The sequence below is a fragment of the Bufo gargarizans genome, chromosome 4 (genome assembly GCF_014858855.1).
Source record: "Bufo gargarizans isolate SCDJY-AF-19 chromosome 4, ASM1485885v1, whole genome shotgun sequence".
Taxonomy (NCBI): domain Eukaryota; kingdom Metazoa; phylum Chordata; class Amphibia; order Anura; family Bufonidae; genus Bufo; species Bufo gargarizans.
The window spans coordinates 61,642,783-61,664,562 of record NC_058083.1 but is presented as its reverse complement, the minus strand read 5'-3'; the positions used below and the strand labels follow the sequence as shown (position 1 = coordinate 61,664,562).

General features: G+C 48.2%; 1 protein-coding gene across 1 annotated transcript in view; it reads left to right on the top strand.

Annotated features, from left to right (window-relative positions):
* The first annotated feature begins 1,552 nt into the window (after positions 1 to 1,552).
* Positions 1,553 to 21,780, top strand: part of LOC122933853 (oocyte zinc finger protein XlCOF8.4-like) — a 44,666-nt gene continuing 24,438 nt past the window's right edge. The window contains exons 1-4 of the mRNA XM_044288934.1: positions 1,553 to 1,711; positions 16,882 to 17,040; positions 17,575 to 17,730; positions 17,814 to 17,952. Coding sequence (XP_044144869.1) covers positions 16,969 to 17,040; positions 17,575 to 17,730; positions 17,814 to 17,952 — 367 coding nt within the window. The 5' untranslated portion in view covers positions 1,553 to 1,711; positions 16,882 to 16,968. The remainder of the gene's footprint in view (positions 1,712 to 16,881; positions 17,041 to 17,574; positions 17,731 to 17,813; positions 17,953 to 21,780) is intronic.

Below are 21,780 nucleotides of genomic sequence, written 5' to 3'. Positions count from 1 at the left end.
CTGTGTGACCGTACCCTGAATGGCGCCTTCTGTGTGACCGTACCCTGAATGGCGCCTGTGTGACCGTACCCTGAATGACGCCTGTGTGACCGTACCCTGAGTGACGCCTGTGTGACCGTACCCTGAGTGACGCCTGTGTGACCGTACCCTGAATGACGCCTGTGTGACCGTACCCTGAGTGACGCCTGTGTGACCGTACCCTGAATGACGCCTGTGTGACCGTACCCTGAATGACGCCTGTGTGACCGTACCCTGAATAGCGCCCGTGTGACCGTACCCTGAATGACGCCTGTGTGACCGTACCCTGAATGACGCCTGTGTGACCGTACCCTGAATAGCACCCGTGTGACCGTACCCTGAGTGACGCCTGTGTGACCGTACCCTGAATGACGCCCGTGTGACCGTACCCTGAATGACGCCTGTGTGACCGTACCCTGAATAGCACCCGTGTGACCGTACCCTGAATAGCACCCGTGTGACCGTACCCTGAATAGCACCCGTGTGACCGTACCCTGAGTGACGCCTGTGTGACCGTACCCTGAATGACGCCCGTGTGACCGTACCCTGAATGACGCCTGTGTGACCGTACCCTGAATAGCACCCGTGTGACCGTACCCTGAATAGCACCTGTGTGACCGTACCCTGAGTGACGCCTGTGTGACCGTACCCTGAATGACGCCTGTGTGACCGTACCCTGAATGACGCCTGTGTGACCGTACCCTGAGTGACGCCTGTGTGACCGTACCCTGAATGACGCCTGTGTGACCGTACCCTGAATGACGCCTGTGTGACCGTACCCTGAATAGCGCCCGTGTGACCGTACCCTGAATGACGCCCGTGTGACCGTACCCTGAATGACGCCCGTGTGACCGTACCCTGAATGACGCCCGTGTGACCGTACCCTGAATGACGCCCGTGTGACCGTACCCTGAATGACGCCCGTGTGACCGTACCCTGAGTGACGCCCGTGTGACCGTACCCTGAGTGACGCCCGTGTGACCGTACCCTGAGTGACGCCCGTGTGACCGTACCCTGAGTGACGCCCGTGTGACCGTACCCTGAGTGACGCCCGTGTGACCGTACCCTGAGTGACGCCCGTGTGACCGTACCCTGAGTGACGCCCGTGTGACCGTACCCTGAGTGACGCCCGTGTGACCGTACCCTGAGTGACGCCCGTGTGACCGTACCCTGAATGACGCCCGTGTGACCGTACCCTGAATGACGCCTGTGTGACCGTACCCTGAATGACGCCTGTGTGACCGTAGCCTGAGGTGAGGTGATGTTTTTGAAGCAGTCTGGTGTAGGCTTTAGCTCCAAAGCTCTGGCCCCTCCTACACGGATCACATGATAGTGACATCATCACAGGTCCTTCCTCCAACACTTAGTTCCACTACTGAGTTCTGCCCCTTCCTGAATAGATCACATGATAGTGACATCATCAAAGGTCCTTTACCACCACTACTACTCCCTTTCTGATCTCCGCCCCCTATTGTACTGATCACATGGTGGTGACATCATCCCAGGTCCTTCAGCTCTTGCAGTGCAGCAGATCCAGAGCAGGTCCTGGTCGGTAGTCACTGCTGTGGTGTCTGGAGCCTCTTCTTCTCTCTGGTATCAGCCATTAGCAGAGCCCTGTGGCCCCCAGGATACATTCCCACTGGCCCTGTCCTGGGGACTGATGAGAACACTTGTCGTGTGCCCCCGGTAGAAGGTAAGTGGCCATCAGACAGTTTTTTTGTCGCTGTTTTGACCACGGTGAGAAGAACATGCGGTGGTGGGCGCAGTCATGTGACTTGTGGATGTTCCCGCCATTGACTGCCGGGGATGTGCCCTTTCCCGTTGTATAAGGGGGAAATCTGCAGAGAATTCCGCCACCTCCCAGAGATCCCCCCGTAGATGTGTCCGTCCTCCGGATCTTGTGCTGATTTCGTTGTCCAGAATAAGTTTTAACTCTTTCTTTATGAATCTGCCCCCGTTGCATAATAATCAACCATCAAATAGTAAAATATTAAATCTTTTTTAGTATCAGATAATTCAATTTTTTTGTTACATTTCATAGTATTAAAAAGACATAGAAGTCCACCGTACAAAATGGAGGGATAACTGGAAGGAATGGCGCAAAATACATAGGGGGTAAGTGCGTAAAGAACCACCCAGCGATGTCGGAGCATCCACCTATGTCATGAAAGTCTGTGCGCAATATCCATCCCAGTGTCCCTCCCTTACCCTTGTCAAACGCGCTTCGCCGATTGGCTTCGTCAGGGAAAGTGAGGGAGAGCGGTGGCTGTCATCCTTATATAGGCAGATAACTCGCCTGTATACAATATCGCACATCGTGTCCTCCGGCGTTCTCGGAACTAGATAGAAAACTCCCACATCCTGTTTGTCCGTGGTCACATGGAGACTATTCCGTGCATTCATTGGAGCGCACCGGAACACTCCCAGTCCCGCGAGATCTCATGCGGGGCCGCTGCCATTCATTATAGTGGGCAACCACTACCGCAAAATTGCGCACGGCTCATGTGACCATGCTCCTAGTAACGATATACACAAAGAAGATGCCATAATTGCTGAAGGGCGCGATGGGCGAACCTGACCTTGTGGAAAGGAACTTGTTGCAGATATTGTGTACAGGTGAGTTATCTGCCTGTATAAGGATGACGGCCACCGCTCTCCCTCACTTTCCCCTGATGAAGCCAATGGGCGAAGAGCGTTGGGTAAGGGTAAGTGAGGGACACTGGGATGGATATTGCGCACAGACTTTTATGACATAGGTGGATGCTCCGACATCGCTGGGTTGTTCTTTATGCAGATTAATTTTTTATGTGATACTAATAAAGATTTTATATTTTACTCTCTGATGGTTGATTATTATGCAACAGGGGCAGACGCATTTTTCTAATAGGTGGTGTGGTCGTTTATATGTGGCCCGTATAGGTCAGTTATAGGTTTTCTTTCTTTATGAAGAAAGACTAAGGAGACGAGTCGGGGGATGCGTGGGAGTAGACGAGCAGGGGGGGAATGCGCGGAAGGAGACAAGCGGAGGGGGGATGCGCGGGAAGAGGACGAGCTGGGGGATGCGCGAGAGGAGACGAGCTGGGGGATGCGCGAGAGGAGACGAGCTGGGGTATGCGCGGGAGGAGACGAACTGGGGATGCGCGAGAGGAGACGAGCGGAGGGGGGGATGCGCGAGAGGAGACGAGCGGAGGGGGGGATGCGCGAGAGGAGACGAGCGGAGGGGGGGGATGCGCGAGAGGAGACGAGCGGAGGGGGGGGATGCGCGAGAGGAGACGAGCGGAGGGGGGGATGCGCGAGAGGAGACGAGCGGAGGGGGGGATGCGCGAGAGGAGACGAGCGGAGGGGGGATGCGCGAGAGGAGACGAGCGGAGGGGGGGGATGCGCGAGAGGAGACGAGCGGAGGGGGATGTAATAAAGTATTTGGGGCATAACATGTAGTAGAAATATCTGAGATAAACCAGTAATGAAGCATATGGGGCATAACATAGAGAATAAATATTTGGTAATGAAGTAGAAACAGATGGGATAATCCAGTAATGAAGTATCAAGGACACAACGTGGAGTAGAAATATCTGATAATGAAGTTTCCGGTACACAACGTGGAGTAGAAATATCTGATAATGAAGTTTCCGGTACACAACGTGGAGTAGAAATATCTGATAATGAAGTTTCCGGTACACAACGTGGAGTAGAAATATCTGGTATAATCCAGTAATGAAGTATCCGGGACACAATTTGGAGTAGAAATATCCGGGGTAATCCGCTAATGAAGTATTCGGGGCTAGTGATGAGCGAGCATGCTCGGCCGAGTACCAGTTCGGCTCGAGCATCGCTATGCTTGGCAGATCTGAGCGCTCGGCCGAGTACCACATGTGTTTGAGTCTCCTCTTCGCACGTTTAGCGCCTTCTAAGCAGCCAATAAACATGCTGGTAAGTACTGCCATCACTAATGCCAGTAGCCATGTTGGTACCAGTACAGTGATTGGCTGGCCGGAACACGTCATCGGCTGCTATATAGCCCCCGGTCACGCGGGTTCGGCTCATTGCGAGTCAGGGAGAGCTGCTGTTAGGTAGGGACAGATAGTGTAGGGAGATAGAGTAATTTGTGATCACTTTCTCAAGACGTTTCAAAGACCCAAAAGTCTTTTTAAGGGCTACTGTGGGTGTTGGCAGCAATTTAAAGTGCAGATTTGTACTTTTTTTATTTTTTTTATTTACAAAAAAAATGGCTTTATTGGCTATCCTAATAGAAGGTGTCTGCAGTGACTTCTGACATCTGTGCAGCACCTTCTGTGTATCGGGGCAGAGACAGGAAGAATATCAGTGAAAACAATAGTTTTTTGTCCCAGAATCTGACAACGTTTTTGCTGTCAGCTGTTTAACCCATTAATCTCAGTGCTCTGCATTAGAATACCGTCTGTGCACTTCAGGGCCATATATTGGGAAAAAGTGAAAATCAAAATATATATACAAATTTCACTAAATCTGCACACGGTTTTGTTGTCTGCGGCAGAAACCATTAATCGCAGTGCATTTCTGTACCGTCTGTGCGCTTCAGGTCCATATATTGGGAATAATATAGTCATAAATATAAACAACATCATAAAGCAGTGTCTGTACTGCAGATTACAATAATCTGTGGCTAAAATACTGTCCACAATCTGTGCTGTCCTGTGTCATATACCGCCCTGTATCTGAAAAATGTATTTTGTGGACAGTAAAAAAAAAGCGTCATAACCAGTAAAAAATCCATAAATATGAAGAAGGCGAGCACTAAGGGACGGGGAAGTGGGCGTTATGCTGATGGTTCACGCAGAGGCCGTGGCACTGGGCGCAATGAAACTGTGCCTGCTGCCTGTGCACCAAAAAAAAAAAGTTATAAAACCGTACCCAGCTTTATGTCCAACTTAGCTGGGCGGCGCACGACAACACTGTCCAAGTCAGACCAGTGCGAACAGTTGGTCGGTTGGATTGCTGACGTTAATGCTTCCAGTTGGCTAAGCACCACCCTCGCTTCCACCAAGTCCAGTCTCTGTAGCCAAGAGTCTGGTCAGCGAACTCCTCGCTCAGATCATCCTTCCTCCCTCCATGGAGAGGCCTGCCAAACGAGTGATCCCACACTCGGATATTCCCCGGAGCTCTTTTCAGCTCCACTATTACATTTGGCCCTCGCGCACAGCATGCTTGAAGAGGGACCTGAGATATTGTGCCCTAAATCCCAACCTCTTGAGCCTTCACAGTCTAAACAAGATGACGGTGGTGAACGTCAATCATTAGTTCATGAGGTGGATGATGATGAGACACCGTTGTCACTGTGGTTAATCACTGAGGTTGTGGTTAGGTCAAGACAGGAGGATGAGCAGAGTGAGGAGGTGGTTGACGATGAGGTCACTGACCCAACATGGGAAGATGAAAAGCCAAGCGAGGACAGCAGTACAGGGGGGGATCCGCAGCGCTGGAAAAGGCAGTGGGGTTGCAAAAGGGAGAAGTCGGCCCACACCAAACAGGCTCGCAACCGTTACACCGATCACCCCATGCGTAAATCAACCTTAGCAAGGGGTAGATGTTCCGCAGTATGGTGATTTTTTTGAGGAAAGTGCAGAGGACAAGAGTGGTAGTTTGCAACCTGTGCCGTATCAAAATGAGCCGAGGCATGAACACTAGCAACCTCACCACCACCAGCATGATCTGCCACATGGCATCCAAGCACCCTACTAAGTGGGCCGAACACCTGGGTCCCATCTGGGTCAGCTGGTCACACCACTGCCTCCTCTTCCCCAGTGTTACGTGCTGTCCAATCCCGTGTCCAAGACGCAAGCTCGGATGCCTCTCTCCCTGCACCTGGACCTTCGCATGAACCATCAGCAACAACATCCACTTCCCTGTCCCAGCGCAGCGTTCAAATGTCCATACCACAGTCATTTGAACGCAAGCGCAAATATCCACCCACCCACCCACAGGCCATAGCACTTAATTGCCAACTTTCAAAATTACTGGCCCTTGAAATGTTGCCATATAGGCTTGTGGACACTGAGGCCTTCCGCAGCCTGATGTCGGCGGCCGTCCCTCGGTACGCAGTCCCCAGCCACCACTATTTTTCACAGTGTGCCGTGCCCGCCTTACACCAGCATGTGTCCCAGAACATCACCCGTGCCCTGACCAACACAGTTACTAGGAAGGTTCACTTAACCACGGACACATGGATAAGTGCTGGTGGCCAGGGACGCTACATTTCCCTGACCACACACTGGGTGAATGTTGTGGAGGCCGGGAGTGAGTTGTACCCAGGGATGGCACAGGTGCTACCCACGCCCAGGATTGCGGGCCCTATGTCCATCAGGGTCTCCGCAAGCAGCTATATTACTGGCTCCAACCCACACTTCTCCTCCTCCACATCTACCTCCAGCAGCAGTCAGCCATCAGTTGCTAGCTGGAAGCAGTGTAGCACTGCTGTGGGGAAATGTCAACAGGCCGTGCTGAAGCTGATCTGCCTAGGTGACAAACAGCACACCACCGCAGAGGTTTGGCAGGGTATAAGGGACCAGACCGAGCTGTGGCTCTCGGCACTCAACCTACAACCAGGCATGGTTGTGTCTGACAATGGCCGTAACTTGGTGGCGGCTTTGGAGCTCGGAAACCTGACATGCATCCCATGCTCAGCCCACGTCTTAAACTTAGTGGTTCCGCGGTTTATCAAAACATGCCAATTTGCCAGAGCTACTAGTAAAGGCGTGCCGCGTGTGTGCCCCTTTTTTCGCAAGTCATCCACAGCTTCAGCCGGTCTGTCAACGCTGCGGCAGCGCTTGCGGCTTTCATCTCACCGACTGTTGTGCGACATGAGTACGCGCTGGATCGCTATGTCCTACATGTTGGCCAGGCTTTGTGAGCAGCAGAGGGCAGTTGTGGAATACCAGCTGCAACATGGTCGTCGCCTTTTGAGTCAACTGACACTATTCACAAGCGACGAGTGGGCATGGATGTCAGACCTGTGTGAGGTTCTAAAAAACTTTGAAGAATCCACACAGATGGTTAGTGGCGATAACACTATTAACAGCGTAACCATCCCACTGCTGTGTCTACTCAAACGATCAATGCTCACAATTAAGGACGACGCTCTGAATGTGGCAGACAAGGAAATGGGGGAGGACATTACACAGGGGGATAGTCAGACCACCCACAGTTTGTCTTCTCAGCGCGAATTGGACCATGAAGAGGTCGAGGGGGAGCTGGAGACAATTGCATCTGCTACAGAGGGTAGTACCGATGGAACTTTAATTTCACCAGTTCAGCGTGAATGGGCCCAAGAGGAGGAAGAGGAGATGGAGAGTCATCCTGATGTCGACATATTGCCTGTTGGTACTCTGGCACAAATTGCTGACTTAATGTTAGGCTGCCTTACCCACGACCCTCGCGTTATACGCATTTTAGATAACACGGATTACCCTGTTCACCCTTCTCGACCCCCGCTACAAAGATAACTTTTCATCTCTCATTCCTGTGGTGGAGAGGACGAGTAAAATGGTGCAATACCAGAAGGTACTTGTTGAGAGATTGCTCCGGAATTTTCCATCTGACAACGCTGGCGGCAGAATCCGTACTTCCTTAGGCAACTGAGGAAGGGAGACAAGGGGAACAAACAGCAGTTCCAACAAAGGCAGGGCAACACTCTCCAAGGCATGGGACACTTTCATGACACCCCGCCAGCAACCTCACACTTAAGCGCGGGCTAGTAGTACAAGGAGGGAAAGGTTTTGGAAGATGGTGAAGGAATACATAGCAGACCGTGTCAGCGTCCTAAATGATCCCTCTGTGCCTTACAACTACTGGGTATCCAAGCTGGACACGTGGCACAAACTTGCACTCTACACCTTGGAGGTGCTGGCCTGCCCTGCCGCCAGTGTATTGTCTGAGCGTGTATTTAGTGCTGCTGGTGGCATTATAACAGATAAGTGTATCCGCTTGTCCACTGGCAATGCTGACAGGTTGACTCAGATAAAAATAAACAAGGCCTGAATTGCCCCTGACTTCTCAACTCCACCAGAGGAGAGCTGAGCTGATGAGGAACATAAAGGCACAGTATATATGCCCTCAGTACAATGTTTCATACGGTCTGCTAACCTGTAGGCCCTCACCTCCAATGTTTCATACGGTCTGCTCAGCTATAGGCCCTCACTACAATGTTTTATGGGGTTTGCTCACCTTCAGGCCCTCACCTCCAATGTTTCATACGGTCTGCTCAGCTGTAGGCCCTCACTACAATGTTTCATACGGTCTGCTCAGCTGTAGGCCCTCACTACAATGTATTATGGGGTTTGCTCACCTGTAGGCCTTCACTACAATGTTTTATGGGGTTCGCTCACCTGCAGGCCCTCACTACAATGTTTTATGGGGTTCGCTCACCCTCAGGCCTTCACTACAATGTTTTATATGGTCTGCTCACCTCTAGGCCCTCACTTCAGTGTTTTATGGGGTTTGCTCACCTTCAGGCCCTCACCTCCAATGTTTTTATACGGTCTGCTCAGCTGTAGGCCCTCACTACAATGTTTTATTGGGTTTGCTCACCATAAGGCCCTCACTACAATGTTTTATGGGGTTCGCTAACCTGTAGGCCCTCACTACAATGTTTTATGGGGTTCGCTAACCTGTAGGCCCTCACTACAATGTTTTATGGGGTTTGCTCACCTGTAGGCCCTCGCCTCCAATGTTTCATACGGTCTGCTCACCTGTAGGCCCTCACTACAATGTTTTATGGGGTTCGCTCACCTTCAGTCCCTCAGCTCCAATGTTTTCCAGGGTCAGCTCACCAGCAGGCCCTCAACCATAATGTTTAAGAGGGTCAGCTGAGCAGCAGGCTTTTATATATAATTTTTAAGTGTATGATGTCCTCCTTTATGTATAATAAAAGGTGCATTGGAGTGCCGGGTCCTCGTAATTTTTGGCAGCCTTTTCACTTGGTGCATAGGATGTATGAGTGTAGGAGTCCCACTACCTGAACAATTGTAGCACCATGTGACTGAGGCCCTCCTTTATGTGATATATAGGCCGTATCTCTTCTTCCTTGTAATTTTTGGCAGCACTTACACTGTATATACAATTGAATCTACAGGAAAGAATGTTTCCTAACAATTTTTCCTCTAAAAATGATTTTTTTTTGTGGGGGCGGGGTTTTGGGTGTTTTTTTTTGTCAGTCTGTAAAAGTGGCGTACAACTCGGACAACATTGGTGTCCAAGATGCATCCAGACATGGTCCCCCTGCTGTTCCTGATCGATTTCAGATGTGTTTTCATCACTTTCAGACCTTTTCCTATGAACCAGGCACCCTCCCCTTATCCGAGCAGGGGGTGCCTGGTCGCCTCCCATTGACTTCCATTATACTCGGGTGCTCAGCCGAGCGCACGAATATCGCGATGTGTTTGGACCGAACACACAAACACTTTGGTGCTCGCTCACTATTCGGGGCATCACGTGCAGTAGAAATATCTGGTGTAATCCAGTAAAGAAGTATCCGGGGCACAACGTGGACTAGAAATATCCAATATAATTCTATAATTAAGTTACTGGGACACAACGTGCAGTAGAAATAATCGGGATAATCCAGTAATGAAGTATCCGGGAAACCATGCGGAGTAGAAATATCCGGTAATGAAGTATTCGGGACACAACGTGGAGTAGAAATATCCAGTAATTAAGTATCCGGGACACAACGTGGAGTAGAAATTTCTACTCCACATTGTGCCCCGGATACTTCATAACTAGATTACACCGGATATTTCTACTCCACGTTGTGTCCCGGATTACACCAGATATTTCTACTCCACGTTGTGTCCGGGATACTTTATTACAAGATTACACCAGATATATCCGGTGTAATCCAGTAATGACGTATCCCGGACACAACATGGAGTAGAAATATCCGGTGTAATCTAGTAATGAAGTATCCGGGACACAACGTGGAGTAGAAATAACCGGTGTAATCTAGTAATGAAGTATCCCGGACACAACGTGGAGTAGAAATATCTGGTGTAATCCAGTAATGAAGTATCCCGGACACAACGTGGAGTAGAACTATCTGGTATATTTTGATAATCGAGAACAAATCCCGGTAACGGTGCAGTAATAACCAACATGAGACATCCTGAAGACATGAAGAAGGCGAGGAGGGGAAGAGAAGACAAATATATGAATGACAAGCACCAAATGGAGCCAAACCGAAAGCAGTAGCGCAGGACCTGCAGGTTCACACTATTCCAGAGCTGCCACATTTGGATTAGTGAAGCTCAGTTTGTCCAGATGTCACCACCACCTCTTCAGTTCTCCGGTTCTCCACATAGCAGGAATGGGTATTTCTATGTGGATCCAGTACAGAGCTCCTCCACCAATTCTGGTCATGTCTACTCGGCTGATCTTCCTGCTGCACTAGTTTAGGAGAGAAATGTTGGATATCGCGTGGACCGATGGGATATCGCGTGGACTGATGGGACAGTTTAGAAGCAGAGGATGTTATTCTCTATCCTCACATATACAGTACACAGGTGTCAGACACTGACCACAAAGCCTGGCCCAGGGTTTCGCCCACTTCCCAGGCATGGTCTTCACATGTCCTTATCCACATTATATAGAGCGTAATGGTCTGAGGCCTGCATTAGTTAAAGGGGTCCTCTCACTTCAGCAAGTGGTATTTATCATGTAGATGCAGTTAATACCAGGCACTTGCTAATATACTGTTATTATCTATATTGCTTCCTTTGCTGGTTGGATTCATTTTTCCATCACATTATAGACTGCTCGTTTTCATAGTTATGACCACCCTACAATCCAGTGGTGGTCGTGCTTGCACACTATAGGAAAAAGAGCCGGCCTCTCTGGTGTCCGTAACCGTGGGAGCTCACATAGGGTGCTACTTTTTTCTATAGTGTGCAAGCATGACCACCACTGATGGATTGCAGGGTGGTCGTAACCATGGAAACAAGCACTGTCTAATTTGATGGAAAAATAATTTCAGCCAGCGAAGGAGGCAATATGGAGAATCACAATACATTAGGAAGTGCCCTTTATTAACTTTCTCTACAAAATGCTATTTTCTGAAGGGACACAACCACTTTAAAAGCATTGCATTATCTCCAGCGTTCAGTACAATATAAAAACATAAAACACACAGTTATACCCCGTCACACCCAGTAATAAAACCGATAATCGCATCACCTACAGCCTCCACCTGAGCATCTTCATGTATCTCACAGCCAAAAACCTTTCTCAGCAGGGTGGATTTTTATCTATATTCAGATTTGTATCTAATCTTATCCTAAACTGTACTTATTTAGAACCATCTCAAAACGCCCGATCAGCTGACCCCCTTATGGCCAAAAAATAAAAGATCGTAAATGGCCATTTTTGGTTTGGGAATCTCCAAGGTGTTACATGTGGTGACTAATCACAAGTGGTGACTAATCTGAGTACTACCGTAAGGCTACATTCACATCTGCGCTTTGGTTTCTGGTTTTGAGATCCGGCAGAGGAAGAACAAATGCCGGGTTCAGAAGATTTACCAATAGGCGGCTGGGGGTATAAAATTGCATGAGAATCAGGTTCCATGATGAGGCTTCAGGAGAAAAAGGAAGGCAATGTCTCTTTGGTCAGTATCATCTCTGGGCACCAGTAGTATTGTTCCTCAGAAGGGTTTAGTAATTTGGGGAGGTCCATATTGCAAAGGAATTCTCTTGAGATTCCTTGGATTAGGAAAACTCCCTCCTAGGAATTATGAAGAAGGATTGTATGAGCATGCAGTCTCTATCCAACATGGTGCCGGCTTAGGGGTAGTCACTTCCCACTAGATGATGTGTCCAGTGGAGCCTTGAGAGGAATTCAGAGATGTGGTACACTTCTGTGGACCACACTTTGTCAAGCCAGAGCAGGTGGCCGAGGTGGTGGCATAAGTTCCCAGTTTGGCGCCTTTGAAACTGGGATGCGGGTGCTTCATAGAAGTGTTGTAGATCAGCTGCTGTGCAAAGGGTGGCAGATTGGCCTTCTCCTCTGGCTGTTAAGTTGAAGAAGAAAACTCAAAGGTACATGATATATCATATCATATGGTGGTCTTTTAGGATTGTGAGCATTGGACATAGATGGATGTGGCTTTTGGAGAGAGCCCTAAGAGAGAGCAATTCTCTAATCTGGTGGGCAACCCTTTTGGATGTAATGTTCTGTGGGCACGATCCATTTTGATTTAATTGGTGGAAAAAGTTTCAAGGACCCTAAAACCATTAAAAACAGATGCTATTAGCTAACATAACATATTTCTCCACTGGCATGGCATCCACATGGGTCCATGCGCTAAACTATATCTAATACTGGGTGCGGGCTAAAATCGCCCTTTTAATTGGGCACTAGCCAATTCAATTATTTGGCGCACACCATGCTCAAGACTTGCCATATGTCAGCCATAGCACCTACGTGTCATCCTCTAATCGAAGATCTCATCATCCAGACTTCTATTGCATCATCTACACAACCTCCCCATCACACTACAACCAGTCAGAAGATGAAATTCACTCCACGTCTCCGCCATCTGTGCTATGGACCTTTCTCAGCAACCTTGATGAACATCCGATGACAGAGAAAATGCCCTGTGCTAAGGTGCTCAAGTCAGTATGATCAGACATTCGGAGGTCGCAATAATGGCAGTTTTACTCCCTAAAAAATGTCTAATGCGTATGAATACGCACAATGATTTCACTGCCATTCGTGAGCGCAGTGACTGGCCCAGCAATACCGCTGACAGCGCCAATAACAGAGCTCCGCACAGTACAGAGCTTTGTTGTTAGTGAGGAGGCTGCTTGATTTGCCAGTATCGGTGGGCTGCCACGCCATTGGCCGGTCCTCTCGCACACCCCTTCTCCCGCGCACTGAACACAGCAGCGGCAGCAGCTTCCTTTTCAGTTATTATGAAAATGGGGAGCGCGCGCCACCCCCGCGCCATTGCCGGCTGCTGATTAAGTACCAGGGACAGCATGGTGGGAACGGAGCCTCAATGTGCCAAGGTGATGTCCCACCAGAAGTGCCCTGAAAGCTTCTATCTGCTGCTGGGAGCTCAATGTGAAGCTTTATAAGTGGGAAAAACTAATAACCAAGAGGCTAAAGAAAAAGAAAACCCTGCTCCTGACCCTTACGTTCAAATGAAAGTTATGTTTTAACATAAGGGTTTTGTTTAGACTCTTGGCTATTCGTTTTTCTATGTAAGTTCTCTGGACCACTGAGAGGTCTATTTTCCCGTATGGTTTATGTCCAGTGATCACAGAGAGGTCTATACGATACTGTGCAACAGTCCAATATATTGTGCATAGGACTGTCCTATAACTGCCCCCTGTGCATCCGCCCCAGACCCCACCCGCTGCTCCCTGCCACAACCACCAGACGTCCCTGTTCAATTCTTATTGCATTGAGTTTTGCACAGTCCAACGCTCCGATCCCTACGTGACAGATTTGGTGCTTCAAGAAAGGGATTCAGGAATTTTAAATGGTCAAAATTTGCTATTTCTGCATTGAAGACATTATAGAGGAGTAATGGTCTCCCTGCATTAATAACAACCCCATAATATTATGTAGCACTACGTATTACCGTGTTTTTCGCTTTATAAGACACACCTGATGATAAGACGCACCTAGATTGTAGAGGGGAGAAATACAAATAAAATATATATATTTTGAACCAAAAGGTGTGCTAAAGAATGTAATAAAATAACAGAATATTTGACACTGTTATGGGGGAATCTGGTACTGACGCACTGATATGGAGGGATCTGCGGAAGACGCACTATTGGGTGGGAATCTGCGGAAGACGCATGCACTGTTATGGGGGGTTTGGCAGATGACTCACTGTTATGGGAGCATCTGTGGATGACACTATTATGGGGGGATTTACGGTTAACACACTGTTATGTTATGGGACTATACCTCCCCTCATCCTTAAAGGGGTTGTCTGGGTTCAGAGCTGAACCCAGACATCCCTCCATTTTCACTCCGGCAGCCCCCCTGACATGAGCATCGGAGCAGTTCATGCTCCGATGCTCTCCTTTGCCCTGCGCTAAATTGCGCAGGGCAAAGGCATTTTTGGGAGATCCGGTGACGTAGTGGGGCTCTCCATGGGGCTGCCGGGAACCCCGGTGAACGTCACTGGCACTGATGGGCGGGATTTAGCTCTGCCCTAGCCAGTAAAACGGCTAGGGCAGAGCTAAAGCCCGCCGCTCAGAGCCGGTGACGTCACCGAACACACTGTCGGGTGGAAGTTGCTGCCCGGCAGTGTGTTATTAAAAACAAAAGAGCCCGTGCAAGGGGGCGCATCGGAGCATGAGATGCCCCGATGCTAGCCTCAGGGGGGCTGTCTGGGTGAAAATAAGGGTGTGTCCAGGTTCAGCTCTGAACCCGGACAACCCCTTTAAGAATGCATCCTAGCACTGCAGCACATGAATACATTCTTAAGGATGAAGGGGCTATTGTCACATTTAATATAAACACCAATTATGGTACAGTCCCTCAACAGTGTTTATATTAAATATGACTATAACTCCCCTCATCTCAACAGTGTTTATATTAAATATGACTATAACTCCCCTCATCCTAACGCTGGGTTTAGACCTGAGCATTTTACAGTGCGTTCCTACGCGCTGTAAAACGCTCAACAGGCAAGAACCAATGATTCCCTATGGGAATGGTTCTCACCTGAGCGTTTTACAGCGCGTACGATCGCGCTGTAAAACGCCCGACGCCCCAAGAAGTACATGAGCTTCTTTGGGGCGTCTTGTCGCGCGTTCCCGTACATAGACTTTAGCGGGAACACGCAACAATGGGCATTCGCTTGTCTCTGTATGCGCGATTGCAAACGCCCGTACAATCGCGCATACAGAGCGCTCCATCGCGAACGCTCAGGTCTGAACCCAGCCTTAAGAATACACCTGTGTACTGCAGTACATGGGTGCATTCCTGTGGATGGAGGGGGGTTATAGTCATATTTAATGTTCAGGTCTGCCCCTGAGCGCCCCTTCATATCCTGGCTGGCACTCGCCCAGGAACTTGAGATGGAGACGGGCCAGTGGACAGCAGAGCATTCAGGGACGACGGAAGGCCAGTATGAGTACCTCCCTTCTTCCTTGCTAATAGCAGCGCCACACATAGCCAGGAGGGAGTAAGCTGATTGGTGGAGGCGGTAAATCAGCAGTTCCCGCCGGAGCTCACCACCAAACAGCGCCACATGCAGGGCGGCAGAGGAGGAGGAGGAGGAGGAGAATGGCTCTAGTCTCTCCTCCTCCTCCTCTGGAACGGACCCCGGCTGCAGATAATGGACGTGCGGGCTGGCAGAATTCAGCTGTGCATTCAGAGTGCTTCATACCCGTTGCCCGTCCCACACTTCTTCCTTCTAGTTGGCCGACTCATTTATTAAAGCTCCTGCAATGTGCTGGCCGCCATGATTTTGGCACATCCGCTTTATAAGACTCACTGTTGGGGGGGAGGTGCATCTTATAAAGCGAACACTACGGTGTGTGTATATATACAGTACAGACCAAAAGTTTGGACACACCTTCTCATTCAAAGAGTTTTCTTTATTTTCATGACTATGAAAATTGTAGATTCACACTGAAGGCATCAAAACTATGAATTAACACATGTGGAATTATATACATAACAAAAAAGTGTGAAACAACTGAAAATATGTCATATTCTAGGTTCTTCAAAGTAGCCACCTTTTGCTTTGATTACTGCTTTGCACACTCTGGGCATTCTCTTGATGAGCTTCAAGAGGTAGTCACCTGAAATGGTCTTCCAACAGTCTTGAAGGAGTTCCCAGAGATGCTAAGCACTTGTTGGCCCTTTTGCCTTCACTCTGCGGTCCAGCTCACCACAAACCATCTGATTGGGTTCAGGTCCGGTGACTGTGGAGGCCAGGTCATCTGGCGCAGCACCCCATCACTCTCCTTCATAGTCAAATAGCCCTTACTTTCAAAGTTTCCCCAATTTGTCGGCTGACTGACTGACCCTCAGTAATGATGGCCACTCATTTTTCTTTACTTAGCTGCTTTTTTCTTGCCATAATACAAATTCTAACAGTCTATTCAGTAGGACTATCAGCTGTGTATCCACCTGACTTCTCCTCAACGCAACTAATGGTCCCAACCCCATTTATAAGGCAAGAAATCCCACTTATTAAACCTGACAGGGCACACCTGTGAAGTGAAGACCATTTCAGGGGACTACCTCTTGAAGCTCATCAAGAGAATGCCAAGAGTGTGCAAAGCAGTAATCAAAGCAAAAGCACGTGTTGTGCTGAAACGCGTCACTATATGCTTATAATATGTGACTGAATAAACGCAACATTCATCATCATCGCGAGTGCCGGTCTTTTTTCCTTCTATTGCAAGTATTGGGACGTCTACCCACTGACTCGTGCACCGCGTCCATCCAGCAGTGCCGACCCTTCTCTACACCAGACAGCACATACATGATCCAACAGATTAAGCTGCTAATAGTGTTAGATATCACCCCAAGTGCTTTAACCACATCTATACTGATCAGTACTTCTCTAAGCATGGTGCTTTTAACTAATACTGAGTGAGTAAGAGAAAGCAAGATCTGTTTCTCTATGTGTATTCTGTGGGGGCAGCTTGTCTCCACCTACCAGCACAGAGACAACTTTGACTTGGGCGATGAAGCAAAGAATATAACTGCTAAAAAGTGCCAGATACAAGTCATACAGTGGTCAGATATAGTGCTCTAAATCATGTTTACACACTTGATAGTTTATTCTGCTGAGAAGCGGGGTCTCTCCAGGAGCAGTAAGTGCAGTTCTGGATCTCACTAATATTCTTGTCCCTGAAGGATTTCCAGCCTCCCCTCTCCTCATAAAGGCGCCTGCAGTACTAGAAGCCTCCAGTTCTCTCCTCTTCTCCTGAATGACCACCAAGGATGGACAGGAAGGAGATCAGCAGAAGAATATTAGATTTCACCTTGGAGATCATCTCCCTGTTGAGTGGAGAGGTAAGCATTTTAAAAAAAAATTCTCTTTATTGAATTACATAACATGTTAGACATCGGGAAGGAGAATCCATCATAGGAAGTGATAGGAAGAGTCCAGGGTCCTGTAGAACGGTCACCAGATCTTCTAAGTGACAGAGAACCTGAAGATCAGCCACCAGTATGGTCAGTGATGTATCATGGAGACCAATAGTCATGTTGTAGGAGCCATGAGAAGGTAAGTGGACACATGTAGATGATACTTGACTATAACAAGGAGGCCTTGACTACATCTAAAAAAAAGGTTTCTCCACCACCATAGAAAAGGATTCTTTACTGTAGGAGCAGTGAGACTATGGAGATCTCTGCCAGAGGAAGTGGTCATGGGGCATTCTCTAGAAGAGTCCAGAAGGGGCCTGGAGGTCTGGAGGGTAATAATATTCTAGCTTCTAGTGACTAGCTTACTGGAAATGGGGCCATGATCCAGGGAGGGATTCTGAGTGTAGATCTGGAGTCAGGAAGGAATGTCTTTCCCTAAGTGTCTCTCTCCATCCACAGGATTACACAATAGTGAAGAAGACATCAGGGGGGACTCCCATCATCCATGAATCAGTAGGGTTGAGCAGGACCCCCATGACAGAGCCTCCCCCCCTGATACATGAGAAGAAGATCCTAGAACTCACCCACAAGATGATTGAGCTGCTGACTGGAGAGGTGACACTGCTGGGAATGCTGGGAAATTCTCCAGTAACAGCACTGGAGGGGTCTGGGTGATGACGGTGTCATTGTGTTGTCAGGTTCCTGTAAGGTGTCAGGATGTGGCGGTCTATTTCTCCATGGAGGAGCAGGAATATTTAGAAGAACACAAGGATTTGTACAAGGAGGCCATGTTGGAGGATCCCCGGCCTCTGAAATCACAAGATAAGAAGAGACGAGGTGAGAAGATGCTGTGTTGAAGCCTCAGTTCGGTCATGTGCAGTGTGTACACGTGTGTATTCTAGGAGCCCCACATGTTCCCTTCTGTCACATCAGAACACATATCCACAGGCTCCATTCCTCCCAGCTACCAGTCTCATGATTAACAAATTGACACTCCTTTGGCCTCTGTCCGACCGGCGTGTAGGCTACACTTTTCCATACAGAGACACGCTTCATCACTTACATTTTTTTTAAACATAGGTCATTTCTGACTGGACAGTGAGATGTTGAAGCCTTTTATCAGGTATGCATAAACTCCTGATACCGCGCATTTGGAAAGCCTTCAGTCCATTTCACTTTTTTCACATTTTATTATGTTACTTCTTGTGCTGAAATATAAAAAAAAACTATTTTCTCCAGCATTCTGCACTCTGTACCCCATAGTGACAACAGAATTTTAGAGATTTGTGCTAGGAGAAACTAACATTTTGCATGAACATAGGCATTCAGACCTTTTGCGATGACACTTGACATTTAGCTCTGGGGCCTCCTGTTTCTGTTGATCATTTTTTAGATGTTTTCACACCTTGATTGGAGTCACCTGTGGTAAATACAGTTAATTGGACATGATTTGGAAAATACACCACTGTCTATATAAGGTCTCACTGTTGTCAAGAAATAAACTGCCTGTAGAGCTCAGAGACAGGATTGTGTGGAGGCAGAGATCTGGAGAAGGGGACAAAAACATTTCTACTTCACTAAACTCACATAACTCTGAAAAGAAAGAAGTTTGGGACAACCTGGACTCTTCCCAGAGTTGTCCGCCCCTCCAAACTAAATAATCAGGGGAAAAGGGCCTTGGTGAAAAGGATGACCAAGAACCCAGTGGTCACTCTGGCTGATCTCTATAGATCCTGTTTGCAGATAGTTGAACTTCTGGAAATTTCTCCCATCACTGCACCATTCCACCAATCTGGGCTTTTTGTCAGAGCGGCCAGGAAAAAGCCTATCTTTACTAAAAGACACGTAAAAGCCGCCTGGAGTTTGTATAAAAGCATCTAAAGTACTCTCAGACTGTGAGGAACAAGATTCTCTGCTTTGATGAAACCAACTTTTTCGCCCCAATTCTAAGTTTCATGTCTGGAGGAAACCAGGCATCGCTCATCTCCTGCCCAATAACATCCCTACAGTGAAGCATGGTGGTGGCAGCATCATTTCTGAAGGAGACCAGGTGCCGCCATCACCCCCCCCCCCCCAAATACCATACCTACAGTGAAGCATGGTGGTAGCAGCATCATGTCTGGAGGAAACCAGGTGCCGCCCATCACCTGCCCAATACCATCCCTACAGTGAAGCATGGTGGTGGCAGCATCATGTCTGGAGGAAACCAGGTGCTGCCCATCACCTGCCCAATACCATCCCTACAGTGAAGCATGGTGGTGGCAGCATCATGTCTGGAGGAAACCAGGTGCCGCCCATCACCTGCCCAATACCATCCCTACAGTGAAGCATGGCGGTGGCAGCATCATGTCTGGAGGAAACCAGGTGCCGCCCATCACCTGCCCAATACCATCCGTACAGTGAAGCATGGTGGTGGCAGCATCATGTCTGGAGGAAACCAGGTGCCGCCCATCACCTGCCCAATACCATCCGTACAGTGAAGCATGGTGGTGGCAGCATTATGTCTGGAGGAAACCAGGTGCCGTACCATCACCTGCCCAATACCATCCCTACAGTGAAGCATGGTGGGGGCAGCATCATGTCTGGAGGAAACCAGGCACCGCTCATCTCCTGCCCAATATCATCCGTACAGTGAAGCATGGTGGTGGCAGCATCATTTCTGGAGGAGACCAGGTGCCGCCCATCACCCCCCCCCCAATACCATACCTACAGTGAAGCATGGTGGTAGCAGCATCATGTCTGGAGGAAACCAGGCGCCGCCCATCACCTGCCCAATACCATCAGTACAGTGAAGCATGGTGGTGGCAGCATTATGTCTGGAGGAAACCAGGTGCCGCCCATCACCTGCCTAATACCATCTGTACAGTGAAGCATGGTGGTGGAAGCATTATGTCTGGAGGAAACCAGGTGCCGCCCATCACCTGCCTAATACCATCCGTACAGTGAAGCATGGTGGTGGCAGCATTATGTCTGGAGGAAACCAGGCGCCGCCCATCACCTGCCCAATACCATCCCTACAGTGAGGCATTGTGGTGGCAACATCATGCTGGGGGGACAGGAAGACAGGTGAGGGTTGAGGGAAAGCTGAATGGAGAAAAGTCCAGAGATATTTTTAATGAAAACCTGATCCAGAGCTCTGGACCGAAGTAAAAGGGGCTGAAGACTTATGTCAATACAAGACTTTAGGTTCTCCTTTTCTATAAATTAGCAAAGATTTGGAACATTCTGTTCTCATTATGGCTTATTGAGTGCAGAATGATGGGGAAACACATTATCTTTTTTTAATTTTAGCACAAGGCTGAAATATAGTAAAATGGGAAAAAAGTGAAAGGGTCTGAAGACTTTCTGAATGCACCGTATCTACCTCTGATAGAAGCAAAGAGTAAAAGACCAAATGCCTTGACATCCTGGCTTCAGCAGTTGAAAAGGTTATCAAGAAGTTTGTTCCTCTTCTAACAGTCAAGAAGCTTCCAAGATGAGGTGGAAGGGGGAAAATGTATAAGCGAACCCTATGAAAGTTGGTTTGAAATATGGCCACATAAAACTTCCAAAGAGCTTCTGGCTCTTGAGACATCTGGAGTGATGATATTATCCCGTACCACACACCACCACTGGACAAATTAGGCCTGTATGGACAAAGGTCCAGGTGGACCCCACTGCTTAAAGAAAAGCATAAAAATGAATGTCTGAACGTTGACAGAATTTAAAGAGATCCTCTCACCGCTCCTGCCATTCCTGTTTTTAATAGCTTCATGCATTCCCCATGTAATAACAATTCTGGAGCCTCTATTCTTATGGCTCTATGTTGTACCATTCCTTTAGTATTTCTGCTAGAAGTTATGAAGGAATTGCTAGCAGTCTACAGTAAGGGTACAGAGGGGAGGTAACCAGTTGGGGGGGTGTCCCTGCACAGTCTGAAAATGGTAGCACTGATTGGATAGAGTCAGTCTGTGCAGGTCCACCCCCCAACTTGTTACCTCCCCTCTGTACCCTTACTGCAGACTGCTAGCAATTTCTTCATAACTTCTGGTAGAAATAATAAAGCAATGGTACAACACAGAGCCATAACAATAGAGGCTCCAGAATCGCTATTACATGGGGAGTGCATGAAGCTATTAAAACAGATATGTCAGGAGCGGTGAAAAGTCCTCTTTGAATATACAAACCACAATCCTTCTATGGACAGATAAAACCAAACTTGAGATATTTGGCATTGCATACCGGTGTTATGTTTATAGATAACATAAAGCCTATTAAAAAATAAGTGGCTCCTTGATGTTCTCGACAAGTGCCCCAGATCTCAACTCAACACCAAAACCCTTCCAGGGTACCAAATAGTAAGCTCTGCTCTCAACCTTTTTAGCATCCAGGATGCCCGTCGCCACAAACTAATCTTCAGAGCCAAATGGAGTGGGAGCAGAGATTGAGGACCAAATGCGTTGACATCCTGGCTTCAACAGTTGAAAAGTTTATCAATGAGTTTTTACCCCTCTTCTAACAGTCAAGAAGCTTCCAAGATGAGGTGGAAGGAGGAAAATGTATAAGAGAACCCTATGAAAGTTGGTTTGAAATATGGCCACATAAAACTTCCAAAGAGCTTCCGGCTCTTGAGACATCTGGAGTGATGATGATATCCCGTACCACACACCACCACTGGACAAATTA